At 40.7% G+C, this 21,716-nt stretch overlaps 1 protein-coding gene across 2 annotated transcripts in view; it reads right to left on the reverse strand.

Moving 5' to 3' along the window:
- The window catches only part of LIN7A (lin-7 homolog A, crumbs cell polarity complex component), a 46,442-nt gene extending 25,339 nt beyond the window's left edge, over positions 1-21,103 (reverse strand). Inside the window, exons 1-2 of one of the 2 annotated variants that reach the window (XM_064702009.1) lie at positions 20,559-20,982; positions 1,394-1,512 (exon numbers count right to left, since the gene is read on the reverse strand). In XM_064702009.1, the coding sequence (XP_064558079.1) occupies positions 1,394-1,512; positions 20,559-20,838 (399 nt within the window). In that variant the 5' untranslated portion in view covers positions 20,839-20,982. Of the gene's footprint in view, positions 1-1,393; positions 1,513-20,558 lie in introns of both variants that reach the window. The other variant, XM_064702010.1, reaches the window with a different exon arrangement.
- Positions 21,104-21,716: the final 613 nt, after the last annotated feature.

The following is a 21,716-nucleotide window of genomic DNA, read 5'->3' on the forward strand; positions in this document are numbered from 1 at the left end:
ATATAAATTTGTTTAAGATTTCACTGATGATGCTGCAAAGACTCATCAGTGCCTTTAACATAAAGCTGCCTTTAACAACTGGAGTACCAGGCTGTGCTATCTGAAGAAAACCCAAACAACCCCGCAACTTTTCTATGTTCTGTAGTTGCTTAAAGAAGCATTTAGTTTGCTTACATGAAATGACTAGTCAGAATGTTGGCTTTTGAGGGTACACAGTGCCATTATTATTGTCAGGGAACACTATTTATTATTTATTTTCAGGGAACGCTGTTCTCTTTAAAAAGTCTTGAAAACTGCAATTTAATTAGGTGAAAGCCTCTCTCTGATTCTCACACTGAAGAATATATTCCATAAAACAAAGTGTGTGTTCCATTTTGCTTATTAAACTGATGTCTGCTCATCTCTTCTTTCCTTTCAGCCACTCAGCAGTCCACTCAATCAATCTGCTCCTGTTGCTTAGTTATCAGGAGCTCAGTTTTGCTACCATTGAGGGACCATGACGTTCCCCTTTGATTTCAGAAATGGATGATTAGTTCCAGGCAGTAGACAGACAAACAGAAGTTCTTACAGGTTTTCTAAAAAGATGTTGCCTTCATTAGGGCATTTAGAGCTGCTTCTGTTCGACAGGCTTGGTAGTAGGTAAAGTATCTGACACAACGTTGTATTAAGCAATGTTTTCTTTCTAATAAACTTCCAACAGAAGTGTTCGTTGTTTAACTGCTTTGAAGATACTGCTTATATGCATGTAGAACTGTGGTGCATCTTCTCTAGGTTGACTTGAAGAAAACAATTACTATTCATTCATCTCTCTACTGTTGGGCAGAGCTTAGGAAGGCCCTGACCAGAGGTGGTAGCGGAATGATCACAGTTCTTAGCTGTATGACAAGAATTTCTGACATGAGAAGCAAAGCCCACTGGGACCACACCACTGATTTCCAAGGTAAGATTCCTGTCAGCTCAGTTAACTTCAGCCTTGCCCCTTTTGGCTGTCAATGCATTCTGATTTTATCAGCACCTCCCTATCACACACCTGAGCTCAAAGGAGAGGCATCCAACCTCACACTGACCCAGACTGGCATGACCCCATATCCCAGCACAGCGCTGTACAGGCTACCACAGACTCTCAAACAGTGAGAGCAGAATACTAAAGTACTAATTAATCATAATCACCCTTTCTCCTCAGCAAGGCTGATTGCCTCAGCCCTGATGTCTTGCTGATGCAATTGTTCTGTGTCTGCTTTTCAGTAACTTCCACGCTCTGCACAGTAGCAAGCAGCTACAGACACATCTCAAACCTGTCATCCTTTATACAACATAGCACTGAAAGGCAAATATGCTTTTCTGTACCGAGGAATGTTAGTCTGAGAAATAACTACAAATCTCAAATTCATACCTCTCTGATAGCTGTACAAAACTCACTCTGCAACACCTTCTTTAGAGACTGTAGTTTGTGTACTGGTACTTCTCCAGATTCCTGCAGTTTCTCCAGTAACTCAATTGCTCTTGCAACATCTGAGAAGGGAAAACAAAAGACATATGGGTCAGTATAAACACTGTCTAATAAAAGACTAAAAAGGGCACACTGTCATTTTAAATTTAAAATCAGCTTTACCTACACATACTGTATTAGTCTTGTGTCAGACCAGACTTTGCTAGGCAACAAACACTGCTGTTGAGAGATCCAAATCCCAAAGTACAGACAAACCATGCACGCACACGTACAGCAGACAGAGAGAGGTTCAGTCTTAGCAGCAAACAATCTTTGGAACAAAGGTACAATTCAAAGTGGCTAATCTGTATTAGAACTAAAATATTTCTTACTTTCTGCTTAAGAGAAAATGGCACAGCCATTTTCTACATAGGGTTTGTTTTCAGAAAATCTGAAAAAACGAAGCTGTGTTTTATGTAAGGACCCTCAGGATGACAATGCCCAAGAAAAACTTTTCTTCTTATAAATCTAACTAAGAACGATTTCTAGAGGCAGATAAAGTGCTCTGGAAGAGTGGGAAGTCTACTAGAGAAGAGTAAATGGAATGTTCTTGTTTAGGTCTCTAAAGACCTGATCTACTACACAAAACCTGTATGACTCATAGAAATACATGGAGAAATACACTAAACAGTGTTTTTTGTGGCCTGACTTCTCCTTAAGCACCTCTGTATTGTCAAGGGAAATATCAAAGTGTCTCTGAAGAGTAGTCTAGGGGGCTTAAGCCATATTGAATGGTGAGTGGGATTCTGGTCCGGCTGAACAGTACCAGTACCTTCACTCAAATGTTTTAACAGTAGTTCCTAATTTACACAGCTATTACCAAAATACATTAAAAAAACCCCAAACCAACATATAAGATGCTCAACAATCCTTTATGGCTGGGGACAAAGAGCCATAAGGATTAGTGGCTGGTGTTATGGAGAGTAGCCTAGTCAAGCAAGGAACACGCTGTCTTACATTATGAGTGAACTGAGCAAAACACATCCTGCTCAGTCTTCAGGATGACAGAGCTTAAGCAGAGGGGATTTTCTCCTCTGCCACTTCATGGCTGCCTTCCAGCTTTGCCTATAAGTTTGCCAGTAGAGCTGAACCTGGCAATGCTGCCATCTTGACTCTGGGGCCATTTTCACATCTTCTTGCGTCTTTTGCACAGCCAACAGAGCCATTACTAGCCAGTAATGCCACTCTGCTAAACACAGCTCGGTATCCCAGGGAAGAAATTAATGCATAGTATTTAATGATAAAATACTATTTGAGGCTTTTTAATTCTGTGTTTTAAGTGCAGAAAAAAACCCCAAAAAACACTTCTCCCTTCAACCACACAACTCCAGAATCCTACAATGTCTAGAAGCAACCTTATATAATTCTCCTTTCTGATCACAAAGCTCGAACTGTTTGTGACTGGGAGATTATCCTAATTGAAACAGTTCTTACAATCCTTGGCTTGTAACTGAGCTATACTGACCAGATGTCTGATGCAACAAAGACATGAGAAATCTTCTGGAAATAGAAAAAGCACATGACAGTGGATGAGATGCAATAGGAAAAAAAAATCATAATAATAAATTTGTGTTTATAAGAAAAACATTATTATTCACTGCATCAATTTCTCTTTTCCACTGGAAAAGAGTAGATGACATCTCAAAAAATTTACAATGTAATTAAAAGAGGCAGGCAGCTAGTCAGCATGGTAGCTGCTGCCTTAGTAGATGAACAAACACCTAAACACTTCTGCAGCTTTTTTAGAGGCCTCTGCCAAAAGACATTCAAATTATGAGAGGAAGCATGGCAGGAAGCACAGCGTTTCTTTCAGGAGGATGATCACTTAGTGGGCTGTAGCTTGCATGGCTGAGCAGTCTTGGAGCTCATAAACTTTCAGATGAAACTAACTCGACCCTGCATTCAACAATTGCACCTGAGCTTTTGCTCCAAGCAGAGCTTCAGCTGCTACTGGACACCCAGTCCATGCTACCACATCACTGCTGTATCAAGCAAAATAGCTCTAAAAAACTTACTGAAGTAATGACCAGAAAGCTAAAAGGAGATCTGGGATAATAAGACCATGGAATCAAGAAAAAATTAGATTCTAGAGAGAAAAATATGACTGATAAGAGCTAATACATTAAAGAAGATGGTTTTATGATTTAAGTAGCAGTAAATATATTTGTAGCAAGAACCATTTCAATAGAGTACAAAAAATGACAAAACATAAAGTAACATGGAATCACAGAATCATTTAGGTTGGAAACCTAATATGAAAACCTAATAAAATTTTTGATGTTCTCAGTAATAACAATGTTGTTACAATGATTTTTTAACAAAGCTATTGAATGATTTGCCTTGGAATTTTCTTTATCTGCCACACAAGACTTGTAGCTAGTTAAGTACTGAATCCAGACTCCCCAGTTATTACTACTAGTTTGTGTAAACTGATATGTCAGACAGCACAAAGTAATTGTATCATTTATTCTGAAGAAGCTTCAACAGCCTACCATAATAGATCAGATAAAGCCTCTGTAATTCATGTGGTACTGACAGCTATTGACATAATCTAAATCAGACTGGGATATCTTAATCAGTCCAGTTCAGGTAAGTTTTGGACTGTCATTGCCTCTCAACAGGTATAGCTGTAAAAGATAATGCCAGAGATGGCAGATTGGTTGCTATTTTGCAGTTGTTTTGAAGTGTCATCACAACACCTGAAAGTTCTGGGAAACAGCCCACATTTCTAGAGTCCTGAAATAAACTATATTAAATGAGAAATTTGTAATGATTGGAAGAAAACATAAAAAACTTTAGGTACATCAATCAATCTAAAAGAGTTAAGTACAGGCCTAAACATTTCCCTAGGGCATAGGTCAGACTCTAGAGGACAATTAATCACTTTTAAAGTGATGAGTGTTACAATACAAATGACAAATTTATCTTCTGGTTGAATAGTCTAGCATGGGTGTTTACTATGTAGCCTCATCGGCAAAACTGGACACTAAGTTGTCATTTGCCAATACTAGATTACTTAACTTTCTGACTCAGAAGTGATTGGAGGTAAATAAAAGCAGAATATCCCCAAAGCATTCTGATGTTTTGCACCTCTAAATTCATTCAGCATGCTACAATACACGAATGCTGATGCCCAAGTTCTTGCTTTGATTTATTATTCACCTATCCATTAACAATAAGCAGTCTTCTTTCTCTTGTCATCAATAGGCCCATAGTTTGCTCTACTTGGCAATGACTTGTGGGATATTGCTCACAGAAGACAGAACAGTATATGAATTACAGGAAGAAAATGAGGCACATATTTAGGACCAAAGCTGCTGGTTATCAGCTGATGCTTTGTCAAGGGCAAAATATAACACTTTGCACAAAACAGACAGCTTTGAGCCAGCTAAAAATGTAAAAATGTGAGTGTATAAAATATGACCTCATGAAATAGACTGTATTTCCATCCATTAATAACTTTGAAGGGGAAACTTTAGGACAGGTAAAAAAGTGAAATTTAACAGTGCACAAGAGCTTAAGTGATGCACAGGCTTCTTCCTGATGGTTCTCTCAAGGTGAGCTCCAGCTAAAACTGGAGTAAGTCTTGCTCAAAGAAGTGACATGACTGGCAATGAGTAACACTTTGAAGTTACATTAAATAAAGCATATAGCAGGGAATCTGTCCCTGTTGAAATCAATTAGAGAGTACTGTCATATATTTGACAAATACTGCTAGGGTAATTTTCTTGTCTTAACCCATCTTTTCTTTTAAATCTAACTAGTTTTGTTTGTAAATGCTATCACCAATGATTTGTTTTTAAATACCATTTTCTTACATAGTTGTGTGTAGCCACATTTCTCCTCACAGAGAAAAGCAAGGCAATCTTCCCAAGAATATTTTTGGGATTCACATACTCTGAACCTCAAAGAATGATCAAAAACAAATCTTATCTCATTTGCCGTGCCTGTGTTGGTGCAAAGGTAGAATGCAATATGGAGATTGTTTACCCAAAGTGATGGTGTTTTGTTTCCTTGGCCTGTCAGGGCCAAGCGCACGTACGTATGTGTGTGTGTGTGTGTGTGTGTGTGTGTGTGTGTGTGAGGACTGTCGGCTGACAATCATGAGATTCAGTGCAGTGGAGTGCAGTGGAATGCTTGGCAGATTCAGTTTAGATGTAATGTAATATAATGTAATATAGTATAAAATAATATAGTATAATAAAGTAATTAATTAGCCTTCTGATAAGATGGAGTCCTCTTCATCATTCCTCCTAGACGTTGGGGGCAAAAATATCTACTATAGTTGTGAAAAGGACAAATGGATTAAAAGTGTGTGTGTGAACTTATATAGATATATGTTTAAAAAAATATTGGAATTATGTTAAAACTAGTTACTTTTTATCTCTGTGTTTCCTTTGCCCTCTCTTGGGCAAAGAAACTTATTTTTGAAAAGGATTGTTTTGTGTACTCTCACACATTTTCCAAAATATGAACTCCATTATATTAACATGCAACTTGTGCTGATGCGGTTATTGTTATTACCCCCATTCATCTCTCGCAAATTGGTAGGAATTGACTGATGATGCAGGTAGAACTATTCTTTTGCGTTCTATGATATATACATCTTAAAAGAAATATGCACTTACTTCCCCCCCTTACTAAATCCAATTCCCAGCACACTTTTAATTTTTTGCTGTCTCATACATATGCACAATTCCTCTCTCTCCCATTCTGCTTAACATTCATTCCTCTTTTTTCTTCTCATCATCATGCTTGCCTACAGCCTTTCAGGAAATAATACTCTTTCAGTGTGGTGGGTCACGTTATCAGTGGAACACAGAGAAGGCAGGGGGCTGTGGGTGGATGGAATGTATTTTATCAAGTGCACTCACCAGAAGAAAAGCATGACTCTCAGAAAAAAAAAAAAATCTTTGAGTGTTCTTTCTGTATTTTCATTTGAATGATGTTCCACTTGCACTGCTAGCAGGACACAAGCAGAGGATTACTATACAAACCCTTGGAGAAACCACTAGAACCTGGAAGTAGAAGGATACCATACTGCAATACAAGTGGAACATTGTATAGATCATGTATACATATATATACAGCTGAGTGCAGTTGAAAAAAAAAGGTCATCTGGCTTAGTTGCTTTGTTTCTCTTTGTTTTGTTATATATGGTTTTCACTCGCTGGCTTTTGTTCACTTGCACTGTAAACTGATGGCTTTTATTTGCTAGACATTTAAAAAGCAAATGATTTTTCTAATACAGCTTTTACACCTTGAAAGTAAATTATGAATCCAGAGAATGAATCCTGGCTGGTCTGAACTTGGGGCTCTTTCACACAACCACTAAAGTTGAGTAGACCAGGCTCTGAAAGTTGTCAAGGCTGAGGTTTTACTCTGGTAGATTTTGTGCAAGGTTTATATCTGTTTCAGTTTAGGCAGGTTGAAACTTATTGAGAAAAATACAGCAAATTATTTTAAATGTGTCCTATTAAATACCTGAATGACTCTTGGAAAAGAAGGTATGTGCATGTCTTATGCTGCAAAATAATCTACCAAGATAAGTGTCTATCTAACCTTCCTTTTTTGTGCTAATCTATGAGAGAATTGATCTGCAATCTTTAAAATAAAAATATTATCCTCTGACTTAAGACAATATTAGGCAGTTAAATAGTAGCTGCAATGCCAATGTATTATCAGTTTGGGTCAAAACAATAATCATACAGAAACACAGCATTTCTTTACTCTGGTAAGTACTCTAGAATTAAGTTCTTGGGCTGTTCCCAAAGCCAAAATATTGTGACCTCTTGTACTATCAAGGTATTAGAGAAGAGGTTTCTCATCTTCTTGAGGTCTTTCTATGCCTCGTTCCTTTTAATTCTGGGGACTATCACTGCATTACTATGCTAGGTTACTAGGAAATGTGCTGCATAAACACCAGCCTTTGGTTCCTCATTGAGGTAAAACATCACTGCAAATTGACAGCAAGTACACTGGGTAAGTCTGTAAAATATTCACTAGCTTCACCATGGCATTACAGAATAATAATCCTGGAAATTTGCAAGCTCAGTTCTGTTGTGCCTGAAGACCTTTAATCAGGCTGAAGGTGAAGAATTTGCATGACATAAAAGGTCCTTATAATTGTCAGTAGTTTTTCATACCTCTAATACTTGCATTCAGGTTCTGTTATTCGTTCAAGCTCATGAGAATACATTCCAGAATTCTTAACGCTATTCTGTCAACTTTTTATCATAATTCCACAGGCCGACACAGGATGCCTTATTATATTTAGCAATCTTCTGCAAACACTATCAAATGACAGCAGGTAATCAATGGTTGAGAGATCAAAATTCAGTGGTGATTAGCAAAGTTCATTCATAATTCATAGCCAACAGCCCTAGTACATTGTATCAAAGTATTTATGTGACTTCATGGTTAAAGCACCAGCTTTGGAAAAATTTCAGTGTCTATCTCTGGAAAACATTGTGTATTACTAGAATTCTGCTGTCACCCACTGGTTTATACAACACAGCAAATCTTACTCCTATGATAACAGACTGTCCAATACGCTTCCATTCACCTCTTTGGTACTTCTCTTATCAGCACAGCGCTCTCCTAAATTCAGAGGTCCTTCCATTAACTTAATATATTTATTTAGTGTAATCTGGAGAGTTCAGAAATGTTGAGGGAAAGAGCAGCCTTTTTTCTCATTGAAATTGATATGTTTGTCTTGCCCTAAATTTCATGCTAATCAGTAAGCCTAAAGATGTACTTCACCATGGTAAATTACACTTGATGTACAGGGAGCAAAGAGCTAAACTGTTAGAAAATAGCAAAATTATTTAACACTTCATAGTATGCATCTGTAAGGTCTATTCAAATTAATAAGAATAAGCAAGATTAAACAAGAATAATACTACCAGTGCTTTCACACTCTGGTTTAGATGATATGGGTACACAGGTTTAGCGCATTGTCACTTTACAGTCCTACAGTTAAACATTACTATGAATAGATAAATAAAAATAACAGAAAGCAACCATACAGAGCTCTCATGACTCATCTTCTGGAGAGGGTTTCAGTGCTGCACTTTTGACGTAGACATGGACAGCTGAGCGACTCACCCTCAACTGTTGTCACAGTCAATGAGGAAGAACAGACACTTGGAGGCTACAATTCATCTGACCTACTTTACATGAAATGAATCATACTCTGGAGTGCCTTGCCCCTTTGTTGACTATAAAGGGAGACTAGATGATTACCTCAGATGTAAATGCCTGCATCCTACATATCAGACATCTACATCAGTATGATGAAACCCACTCTTACTGTCCAGATATATAGAGAAAGACTCATGCAAATTTATCTCCCTGTGGTCCAGGTGACATCATACCTCAGAATAGTTACATTTGACAATAGAAGTGTCATTACAAGGCAGGACAATGTAGTTTTGATTTAAAGGTTTTTTAAATGCCCTAACTGATTATTTTATGGGGTTTTTTTCCTTCTTAATGTATGAGAAAAAATCAGAAACTCATGAGCTGCAACTGAGTATATGTCTGTCTGTCTCATTTTGCCTGATGTGAGATGACCGCCCTCAAAAACATTAATGGCATATCCCCATGAGTTTCTACAAACATTCCCCTATTGCCTGGGGCATTGGTGCCTCACTATCATCATGTCACCATACCATCAATGTCATCATTTTCTCTGGCTACTCATCAGACCTTGTTTTAGTCTGTATGTTTGAGCTGTGTTCAGATTCTGTTTGGCTCTAGCTTCTCATGCATACCACCGGCATGCAGGCTCTCTGCTTCAGTCCTTTTCTCAGACACAGAGCCTCTGATGCAACTGTTGCACAACCCAGGGCAGTGTTTTTTATACACCATGAGTTTTTCCAGCAGCTTTGGCAGCAACACCTGAATAAGACAGGCTGGTCTGAGACATCTGAGATGTTTTGCAAAACAGCTCATAGAAAGGACACAGTTTATTTGCAGGGAAAGCAGTGCCATCTGTGATCACAGACAGCAAACTATCTTGAGACTCCCCGATCCAGCATCTTCAACACCACAAAAGCTGTTCAGTGAAAGCCTTCAGATACTTCAGTTACTTTAGCTGGTTTGGGCAAACACTGAAATGATGACATTTCAGGCAAAGTGCTCCTGCATACTCTGCTTAGCTCATTCAAATACAACATTCAAAAGGTTCACTTAAATGAAAAAATATGCTCTCTGTGTTCTCTGAACCTTACAATGTCTACATCTTAAGAAATCTTGCCCTGCTTCTTACTCTACTAATTTTGACTAGTGACCTCTGTTCATGTCCTCAGCTAGGGATTTTTATTGCCTTAACCAAGCATGAAAGCCAACTTCGAGAACTGTATTTGCTTTACTTTGGTCAATCTTCATAGCATATTCATTACTGTACATAGACAGAATGAGTCCAATTTTTTCCTTGAAGCCTCCACATGACTAATGTAAGTCACAGGAGCATCTTTGCCAACAATTTCAGATTTGATTTGCTTGTGTATGTGGGAGATTGACCTGCAGAGTACCTAGAACTATTAAGAGTTCAACAGCTGCTTAGAGAAAGTGTCATGGTATTGTCACATTTCCAGTGCTGATTTTTAAATAAATAATAATTATTCACAGAACAGTAAAGCAAAAATTAACAGATAATTCAGGATAATTTTAATGAGTTTCACTGGCTTAATTCGAGGCCTGAAGAGCAATAATGCAATTAGAATTTTCAAAGATGAGCATTTAAAATGAACCTTAAAAGCCTAATAATTTTTAAACACTAATATAATTTTTCTTCTTCTTCCAAATTATTAGCTTCATTGCAATTTCTAAAGCAATCATGATGAGGAGGTACATAAATATGAGTTTGAAAATTTTCACCAGAAGATTTTGCCATCTGTGAGAAAGATGAGATTACAGCTACAACAACCCTTTACATTTGACAACACCCACTGCATTGTATAGACGACATTGAACATAGGATCAGTGTAAAAATAAGATACCAAATTATCCTTTAAGAGAAAAGATCAAAACATAAAGATGAAAATGCAAAGAACAGAAGAGCATTGAAAACGATGGTATTTTCTAAGGCAGTACTTATAACAAAATCTTGTGATTTTTTTTCCCTAAATTAGCTGCAGAGAAGAGGGAAAGGAAGGTAAGAGTACTTTTTTGAAAAGGTAAAATCTCTTCCCTTCGTATGTAGTTTTGACTTCATAATGTCTCATCATACCTGCTCTTTGTGATCATAACTGTGATTTATAGTTAGCCATTCACTAAGGAACATAACAGTTGAGAGATTATTTTGATCCTTTCTTTTTGACTAGGTATGGTTGGCTACAAATAATGTTACAAAAAGACAACAGTTTTTCTTAAAGTTTATTTTGTATTCAAGTAAGAATATATTATTTATATAAGGAATATACAAGCATTTATTATTTAACACTTGTTTCTTGCAGGAAGCAGGGTATTCTGTATTTTCCCACTTTGTGTTATTTAAATTCTCAATCCTTCTGTAAGCATTTATTTAAAAAATAGAGATCACAGGTGTTTAAAGCAGTTATTTACCTACACAGGACATGATAAATTATGTCCTCTCTGACTTCTTGAAACTGTGAAATAACAAAAAAAAAAAAAAATCCTTTGAAGGAAAACTATAACTTGCTGAGAAAGTCAGTATGGTGAATACACCCAGCCTAAATTTCATTAAGTTCCGACAAGCTGAACTATGTGAAAGCAAGGAAACTGCCTGCTGCCTTCTGTAGCAATAAACATCAGGTAAAGTGATGCCTTGATAACTTCACCAGCCTCTCTTCTTCTTTTCATCACATCACTTGATCTTGTAGGATCAGTTCTGCATTGGCAGACACCACTCAGAATGCTGGCATGAAGCTCCTTTGGACACTATACAAAAGCACCCTGGACACTTGGCTGGAACAGCAAATGTAAACACTTCAGAGGTTCTGATCCCAGATTAGAAGAAAATAAAGGGTTGATACATTAACATAACCTGAGGACTTGAACATAATATTTACTTTAGTGTTTTAAACCTGAAGTATATAGAGGAAAAAAGTTCAAATCAGTGAAGGAACTGAAAATTTGACTACGCTAGAAGCAGAAAACAGAAATTATTACAATGAATAAGCTAGCCTGAACAACGAAAAACAGAAGGAAAAAAGAAGATACTGTCCTCTTATCTAAAATCCATTCTCTTGGTCTCCTGCCTAAGCAAAATAAAGTATTTATACAAACTGCGTGAGCATCATGAAACAAAACTATTGGCATATGGGCAACCTCATGCCTTTCCCACACTGCTATTTCCAGTGTGTGTTTTTGGTCGGCATCACAGAGATTTCTGTTGGCAGGGAAGAGAGAGGAAGAGGGGAAAAAAAGGACCCAATAGGCGTCTCACAAAGGGAGGTAGGGTTAACCTAGGGATGCTAATTCTCCTTCACAACAGGCACTGTGTTTGAGCCAAAGCAGTAACTCTCACTTTTTCCCTGCTCATATGTCATTACTAGAGTCTCCCGCTGCCTCCCCTCAGTTCTTATCTCTCCAGCTAATCTTAGCCTTAAATCTCTTCATGTGATTACCAGAAAGATGAGAAAGATGGCTGTGGGCTACTGGCAAGTGTACATAGTGACAATACAAATTGCCACTTGAAGTCTAGAATCAGAATTTTATTTTCTCTTTTTCTACATAGTATGAGAGTCTAATGAGACATCAGTGAAAATACATAATTTGTGCAAAACAATGGACACAACACAATAATTATATACACGTTTAACACTTTATTTGTAGGTTTAGGTAATGAGAAGAGAGTTAATATTCTGTCTTAAATTTTAGTGGATTTAATGATACTGCTTTTTGCAGATTGAATCTCTCTGGTACTCGGTTACATCCTAGTCATTTCTCAGAAAAGGAAAAAAACCCAATTCTTTCTAAGTGTGTAGGTGAAAACTGTTAACAGCAAGAAGAAAGTGATATAAATAAAATCCTTTGTTAATAAACCCCTGCAAAACGAGGCAGTACAGATTCACTGCTGGCAGATTTTAACAACTGATCCCTGTTAGCTTTCAACTTTGAAACAAATATGATCTTCGAAGAAAGCTGTGATTGTTGAATTGCTGCAGCAATTTACGAACAAAACCTTGAAACAGAAAACCCATGTGAAACAGAGAGCTCACTGTCACCTTTGCAGTTCTGTTGGTGTCCTACATGTTGAATGATCCCAAGAACTGAAACAGGAGTACTAGAACTCCTCTCAGGTTGCAGCTTGATTTTCCAAGGTATCTACCCAAGATATGAGGGGCACATGTAATTCTGCAGTAGGATGCAGAAGGTGATATCTAGGAACTCCATAGCTATTACTATCACATTACAAGACTGTCAGGCTGCAGAGATCAGACACACAACCACCTATTTTTCCAATGACTGCTTCATAGATTTGAAAGCCACCACGCCCTCTCAAGTTTCTCTGGTCTGTCTCTGTGTAACAAAGAACAGCTATATTATCTTTTTGCTACTGCGCTGATTCAGTAAGTACTGTCTCACAAAAACACAGTTGCCAAGTCTATTGAAAAGTGAAGAGATGATGATATACCCATTTCTGAGGGCTAGGATTGCTGCTCATGGCCACAGTTATCCCCCTAATCTGTTTCAAGTACATTCTTCCCTAATGCTCCACTGATTGTAGAGGAATTGACTCCTTAAGGTCTAGGAGATTTACTTTTTCAGAAGACATGCTTGAAATAGAAAAATTAAAGAGTTAGTGGATGTGAAGGATTAGTGATTAAACATGGGCTTTTATCAAAAAGAACTAGTAAAATGTAACTTTGGCTCAGGAGAAATAAATTAAGAGCCTATTTTCAGCAAAACTCTTTCTTCTACAATTATTCCCATGTGAACAGAAACAAAATCAATGCTTTGATGCTCTGTGTATTCATGGATACTTCATTGTTCCATCTTTTAAAAAATAAAGAACAATAATTCTCTGAGCTCTTCTTGAGATATGGTATTCTAATAAAGATTTTTTTAATCTTTTTTTTTTTGTAATCAAGATTTTTTAATCTCTTTTTTCTTATAATTATTAGTAAAGTAGCAGTAGGGTAACAACACATTATGAGAAGCTGTGTGCATTTCCTGGTATCTTAGCTAAGTTGCATTTGAGAAATTTGAGGTTTAGTTAACCACTCCCTTTTGGACCCTGGTAAAACAAGTTCTCAAATATATACATACATCTCCCTCTTTATTTAACATCTCTAAGATCCAGGCTTGTGGTTAATACACTCAGGAAAACATTTTTATTATATGTAAATGTGTGTATATGTAAAAATTATCAATCAAATCTTCTCATCGGAATAGAGAATTAACGGTTCAAAGTTTCTCATTCAGAGGCTGACTCTTCAGCAAATGTCACAAAAGCAGATTAAACTGACTAAGATTAACTTTGAAAACACCTGGATTTACACATATGTGTATAATCAGTATTTTTATGATTTATTTTTATTTTTGTTTATGTAATTCATAGCACATTAGTAAATATTACTTTTAAAAATGTCAAAAATGCATAATGTAGAACAAGTATTTTGTTTGTTTATATTTGTTTATAACAAATTTAGAGCTATGTGCTTCAAAACACTATCTGACCTAGCTTGGTCTGCTCTTCAATCCTGCCTTCTCATTATTTGTGCTACTAACGAGTAACCGGAATTAATAATTTTACTTAATTCATATGCCAAATTCTATTGCATTAACTTCAATAACAGTATTTTGTATCCAAATAACACAGGTCAGACAAAAACTTGTACTTATATATTTTGCACTTGCATGAGGGTCATCTATGTTAAGGAGAAATGGAGATGTACATGTCCTGAAACAGCAAACTCAAAGGAAAAATAATCCTCTGCAAAAAGCTGATGACTTCACTTGTTACATTTTTCAAAAGCTTTCATTTTGGTAACATCATCAGAGAAGTCCAACTCAAGCAATAGGACAGAATTAAGAAAACTGTTTATTTACAATTACATCAAAAAATTAATACATTTTTCGGAAGTTATAAAAACGTCTCCCAGACATCGGTGTGTACGACCTAGTACAGGGATGTTATCTAGAAAATAAATTCTCTTTTCCAACATTATCTGTAAATAGAGAGTATACATTTACAACATAGAAAATAGTATCCCTCATGCCTTCTAATCACTAATACTCTTGCAGCCTGTTGCAAATGGTGAATTCTGCAGGTTCTTGTCATAGCAGGTGCTCTTAGAGGGGTCAAAAGCAGGATACACACGAGTCCACCGTACCATTTTTCTCTATGGAGGATAAATTCAGATGGACTAAAATTATTCATTCACTGCTACCATGTCTAAAGAACATTTTCATCTGGGGAGAGCAGGAAGAATTCAAGGTCCCTGCAGTGCCATTGGTTTTGAAGGTGCCTCACAAACCTGTCTTGACAGCACATCCATCTTCTGCAGGTTCTGCCTTCTTATTGGTTAGGTGTTTCTGAAGGAAACATGACTGAGAATTCAGAGGTTTTCCCCACTCTACAATTCACAAAGGTGACTTAATGTTAAAAGCTGCCATGAGTTCTGCAGCAGATGTTTCCACCTCTCTGCATACAGGTGCAGCTCCCAATTTCCATGTCACTGTGTATCACTCTGGGATGAAGGACATGGTTGTACCTAGGGGAAGTCCAGCCTAAAAGATGTGCTCCTGTGGATGCCCACTGCCTCGGGCATATCCCATCTTGCAAAGAGCTGCCATGTGCCCCAGCACCTCTTCAGGTGAGGACTCTGCAGAGACATTTAAGCTGCACATGTGAATTACCTTTTAAACTACTTGTGAACATCAGAGGTGACATGTATTTGTTTCCATGACATAACAGAGGATATTTGCTTCCACTCCAGCTCTAGAGCTCCGAGTGGCACAGCTGAACTACACACCTAACTTCCAATGCTTTAACTGTACAGATTCTCATAAAGTGTCCCAGTCAACACCCAGAAACCACTGTCTCAATCCACTTACCTTAATCCATCCTTTCAGAAAAATGCATTCAAAAAAAAAAAAAAAAAAAAAAAAAAGGTAATGTTGATGTAAAAAAACCTAAGCATTTTAGCCTGAAACTAGAGTTGTCACTTTTTTTTCTGTCCCTATAAACAATAGACTTTTTTTTTCTTGGAAGAATGAATTTGGTTATTTAAATGTCCTCAGTTGGCACATCAAGAGGAGGAATGTTAGACTTGAAGTGTGTGGCACTTGCAGAAGGATTTTGCAATTTTAGCATGCTAGGCTGATGAGCAAGAGAAGACATCCCCATGACAGACAGGCAGGCAGGCGGGGAACAGCACATCACTTAGCACTGCTCCACAGGGCTTCACCCTGTGCAAAAGAGATCTGGCTTTATGCTGTTCCCCTGTCAAGGACTGCATTTCACACTTGATGAATCTGATTTTCTTTTCCTGATGAGTATGTTTTATCTTTTTTCCAAGGTAATATACATTATAATAATATATGCACAGCCTGATGCCACTCATGTTTGATACAATTTCTGTTGTATATGAGCACAGATGGGGAAGAAATCCCCAATTATGTAGGCTATGAGGATGTAGTGAGAAGAAAAATGATAAGAAGAGATGAAGAGAAAGGAAGGAGGAGTACTCTAGCAAGCATCTATGTACATTAATGGCCAGGTGCCACCTACTATCACATCTGAAATTTGTCTAACAGCTGATGACAATTCCAAGCTCATTCATATTCTTATTTCTTGTCGCTGAACATGGTGCTTTGTAACGGATTTTCAGGAAGTTTTGGGATACCCACTCCACTGGAAAAGTATTTGCTTGAATTTGTAAAAAGAAACAGAACTCAGTTATGCATTACAGCCAAACAACAAGAAATCTTTCCATTTCCAAGGATGTATTTGAAATCAAGAGAAATTTGCTAATCAAGAGCCAATAGCTATGACCTGCTATGAAACTTCACAGGGATTAACGTAGCAGTACTAGTCTATTCAAATTTCTTCTTTTACCCTCAGTCACATTAAGAAGTGAAACCATCAGTGACATGAATAGCAACTATTTAGGGAAAAACATAGTAGGATATGGATTATTTAAAAAAGGCAGTTGAACGTCTCCCTTCCTATGAAAAGATATTTCCTTGTTCTTGATCAGGAGGTGGTCTTTGTATAGGCTAGTTGTGTATTTTCAAAAACAAGAATGCACACTTTTAAAGCTGCCATTTTCATGAGCCTGTTCAGAGGAACTGGGACTGAGATTTTGCAGCAGTTTGAGAAAAACTGAGCAGTCTGATCAGTTATATTTTGAAGTAGATTTTCATCTTGTAAGGAAGAATACAAGCAAAATTTGAATTAAGGTTTATGAAAAATATGTCAGACATTTAGTCAAAAAAGTTCAGATACAGAGGAACATCTATAATGCATAGCTAGAAAGATGTCTCCTTCCATTTGCAGGCTTCCTTATGACCACTCCTTAAATGTGTGCCAAGGGAAGCACAGAAATCTATTCCCTATTAACATATTTCCAAGAGGGCAATGGTACTTCTAGAAAATGCTTTCATAAGGCTGTGCTAAAACAGTCTAAGTGATCCCACCCACAACAAGCTTGCTTTAATTCCTCATTGCTTAGAAGATGTACCTGCAGCATGCAGGAACTCACAGGAGGTCTTGCTATAACCATGAGGAGGCTAAAGTGGCTGGGGAAGATGACACTCCCCTACTTGGAGACAAGCAGGACATTGCTGCTGGATCTGTGTGCAGCATTTGAGACAATGTCAGGCTGGTGAGGTGCTGAGGGTCACTGGACAGCAGAAGCCAGGGTTAGAGCAGGAAATTGGGTTGCTGAACAGTGAAAATGGATTAAGATTAGGGACAAGGCACAGAGCAATGGAGTTAACTGCACCAGGGCTTTGAGAAGAACAAGGCAACAGAAGGCAGCATGCAACAGAGACCTGGGGCTCTGGATAATAAAGGGAAAGGCAGCTCCTGTTGGTCATGGGGTAGGGTGAAGCAATGGCTCTCTGAAAGACAAAGAACACTGGGAGGAGGGTTTTTTTAAAAATCCATAACCTTGAACCTAAAATAAAAAGAAAAATCCCAAGTTTGCTTTCTTTTATTCTTTGTCATTTTATTGAAGACATTACTGTAACTTTGTCTCAACCTGAAACAAGGTATAGCTCCCTACACCTTGAAGGTTTGAGCTTTGAATTTGCCTAGAAAATTCCACCAGTTAGCTCTCATGGACACTGGAGATTACTGATGGGGTGCTATTGATTCAGGGTGTAAGACATTTGCAATTACGGAAGGAAGGGAGCACTTTCTCTGAGAGATGACTCACTTGGCTGTTGGAAGACACCCAGCAGGCACTTTCCTCTCCCAAAGCTCCTAGGTGCTAAGGCCACTTTCCCCTAAGTGGTACCTCCTCACTACAATGCCTTAGGTTTCCCTCCTGAAACAGTTGCTGATTTCTTCCCCTCCTCCCAACAGAGCACCACGCAAAGGTCAGGCAAAAGCCTTAGAGATTAAATTGTCAGTGATTAAAATTTCCATTATTTTGTGAACTTGTTCTACATATTAAAGAGCCCTAATGGAACTTGCACACATTTGTGCAGGTAGAAAGGCACATGATGATAGGAATTAAGGAAATTAATTCCTGTGCTTTGGACTGAAGTAATCTTCCAGAATATAACTGGCTTTCAATCATTCACACACACCATGCCCTTCACCTTTAAATGGTAATTCATTTTACCATATAGGTTTCCAATGCCATTTACATCAGGCTTTAAGAAAGCTCCCATCTATGTACTAGAATACAGTCAATATATTTTGTCCAGGTGGAGACCATGTCAGAATGTAATTCACGTTTCTAATGTATATATCCTTATGGTATTTTACCAGCGTCAGTGCCCCATAGCAAGGGGCAATGCAGAACACCTCTTGGACACAGATCAAGCAGCAATTCCCTCAGAAGAACAAGACTAACAATACCACCTCTCCTGAAACGCTCCCTATTTTCTTGCTGTGCTGAGCTCCCTGTGGGACATGGTGAAATGGATATGAGGGTACAAGACTTTTAAGGGCTATGCTTAGATCACAGCAGAGAAGTGCAAGGCATAGTGACAGTAAACATGGCTCATCTGCTTTAACCAAAGTAACAGGAATCCAGAAAATCTTACCATGCAGAACTTCCCCTCTCTCATGACTGTGAAAGGAAGACTACAGAGGAAATATTTAGAAGCACCGGTGTGGTCTAGTTGCCTCTGGAGTTGCTTCAGCCCATCCTCTACAGTTGATGCAGCAGCATGTTACAAGTGATGAAGTACATCCCTCTGACGAAATGGCCTTCTGCAGGCCAGGCACACTATTTAAATCTATTTCCTCTTGCCTGTGTTTTTGTTTTGCACATCACATCCTATCATTCTGAGATGTTTTATCTCACTCACACTAATGCCAGCTGTGGCTGACAACCAGGAAGACTGTAACACTGGCACGCCTGCCAAAGGGTTAGGCATATCCTGGACACAGACAACAACAGATGCTTATATTTAAATTAGGACTAATTTGCATTTTTGTGTATTGTGGAATTTTTAAAGCATAGTTTTGCAAAAATGGATGTATAATTCTGAAATAGTAATATTTCCTTTGAAAAGTCAGGTTTGCTAATGGATTGCCATCTGTTCAACCCTTTGCCAGAAAGTAGATTTGTCCTGCTTACTGAAAACAGTATTAGGGTGAAACTGTAGATTACACAGTGGATTTCTGAGCAGTTTAATTTAAAGTGCAGGCTAACACTTTGCTATTTCAGTAAAAATAACTTTAGCTTCTCCCTTTCTACTAACGCTGGAATCTAAGCCCAGCAAACTGTATTTGGAATACTTTGTGGGCTGTTTTGCTCTCAATCGGGTTCTAGTAAAGATGCCTACCCAACCTTTACAATTCTGAGACTGAGTCTGGATAGGATTCATTTGCATAGGATTCAGAGAAAAAAAAATCTCCATCTTACTTCAACAATCCATCTTAATCCTTTGGAAAAAAAAAAAACCCTAACATTTAAAACAGCAAGGCACTGGCTTCAAATATTCTTTCAAGAGTACAAGACTCATAGGGACTGGGAGCCTCTTGGAGCCTCTGGATGCAAGTGAAGGAGGACACCTCGGCAATTCAGAATGCCGTACTGGGAACCGTAGGAGCAAAGTTGCTCTCCCTTGTAACCCACAGAAATCGAAGGAGGTTTCTGGTGAGCCTTGTTACGGGAACAACTGCACTGCAAGGGAACGAGGTTCAATTTTTACAGCCTGAAGGCAAAACTTTAAGTGTAAACTTCAAGATTTCAGCACCCTCTTACGCTACCTATAAGGTTACTGCTGACACAGCCTCAGGGCTACCCGAACACCACGCTCTCCCTCCCTGCCGGACCGAGCAGCTGTCTACGGGAATACGCAGAACCGCTCTTCTGCAGCGAACGGACAAGTTGCAGTCACGGATCCCTTCCTCGCACACCCCCGCGCAAGCCCCCCAAAAGCCGCATTTTGCCGGCAAACGCCGCTCTCGTTGAGAGGCTCCGGCTCCCGACCCGCAGCCGGGGCGGCGCTGCCCCGCCACCGAGCATCCCCCGCCGAGCCACCTGCGGGGGCGGCGACGCGGGGCCTCGGCGCGGAGCCTCGGCGGGGAGCGCCCACGGGGGAGCCCCGCAGGGCGGCGGCGGCGGCGGAGCGGCACCGAGGAGCGCCTCCGGAGCGGAGCGCCGACCGCGGAGCCGTGTCCTGCGCTTGCGGCAGTGCCGCGCTGCCGGCGGCGGGATGCCTGCCCCATGCCGGCCCCTGCCCGCACAAAGTTTTATCTCCTCCTTGTCAGACCTTCTCCCGCAGCCCACCTGAGCCCCGCGGGGAGGCGCGTCCCCGCTGCCCGCCGCCACCGCCGGCCGCGGGCACTGCGGAGCCGGAGGCTGCCGCGCTGGAGCTGCGGGGGCAGAGCCGGCGCTTGCCGCGGTGGCCCCCGGGCAGGGCGGCCGGGGAGGCGCGGCCGGGGAGCGGCGGCAGCCGCGCTTACCTCTGTCCAGCGTGAGCGGCTGGACCGCTGTCAGTGTCGCCATGTCTGCGGCGGGGCTGGAGCCCGAGTGACGCGCGGCTCCGGCACCGGCGTGGAGTGCGGGGAAGGGCGGGGAGGAGGCTGGCAGGGAGAGGGGGCGGAGGAGGAGGGTGGCTCCGTGGGAGGAGGAGGCGAGCGGGGCGGAGAAGGTGCCCAAGGGTGGGCGGCTCATCGCACACGGGCCGCCGCGATGCTGCGGGCGCAGGGCGGCCCGGCGCGGCCCAGCGCGGGCTGCCGGCATGGCTGCTGTGCTGGGGAGCTGGGCCTGGCGAGCGGCCCCCGCCTCACCGCGCTCGCCTCGGGCAAAGACCGGGGACCGCGGAGATCGCAGCAGCCCGGGCCGTGCGCGGGGGGCGGATCGCTGCCGGTCCCGCCGCCCCGGGAATGCCGCAGCTGCCGGCGGAGGAAGAGAGAGGGGCGAGGGCGGGAGCTCCGCAGCGCCGCGGGGCGGGGAGGACCGGCGGGGCCGGATCCAGCGGCTCGGCCTCGCCTGGGCCGGGGGCGGTGGGCCGGGCCGGGCCCGGCAGCGGCACGGGGAGCGATGTGCCTGCTCCCAAGGCTGCCTGCGGGGAAGGGAGATCCCCTGGCGGAGCCGGGAGCGGCGGTTCCTGCCGTTGTGCAGGGCTCTGGATCAAGGGACATAGCATGTAGCCACCCTTTTGGATGGACCAAGGCGGCGGCCTCATCAGTCCAGCCATCCCTCTTTTTTTACGTGCTGTGCGCGGCCGGCCATCGTTCAGCAATCCCGCATACACACCGGCTCTCCACCGCCAGGGGTTGGTCACTTACACGTGGCGGCCGCCTCCTGTAGGTCAGCTGCAGCTCGTGTGAACATGGAGGCCCCTGTTAAAAATAATCCACCAAGGTGGAATTTCACTGGAGTTCTGAGAGGTTTGTCGGCAGCCTTCTCGTTTTCCGACCCTTGTCGTCCATAAGAAGGGAAAGGAGTGTGGTCAGCTGCCATCTAAGAAAGGTGTGACAGAGTGATAGAGTTAGCTACTGAGTTTCTGCTGCCTTCTCTTTGGTGGATGATAGTGTAGAGAAATAAATGATGGAGTGAAGAATGGTGTCCTTTTTAACTATTTCCCTGTGTAGCGCCTGTGCGCTTTAGGCTTGTTT

This window comes from Zonotrichia leucophrys, chromosome 1A (assembly GCF_028769735.1).
Source record: "Zonotrichia leucophrys gambelii isolate GWCS_2022_RI chromosome 1A, RI_Zleu_2.0, whole genome shotgun sequence".
In the NCBI taxonomy this organism is placed as follows: Eukaryota; Metazoa; Chordata; class Aves; order Passeriformes; family Passerellidae; genus Zonotrichia; species Zonotrichia leucophrys.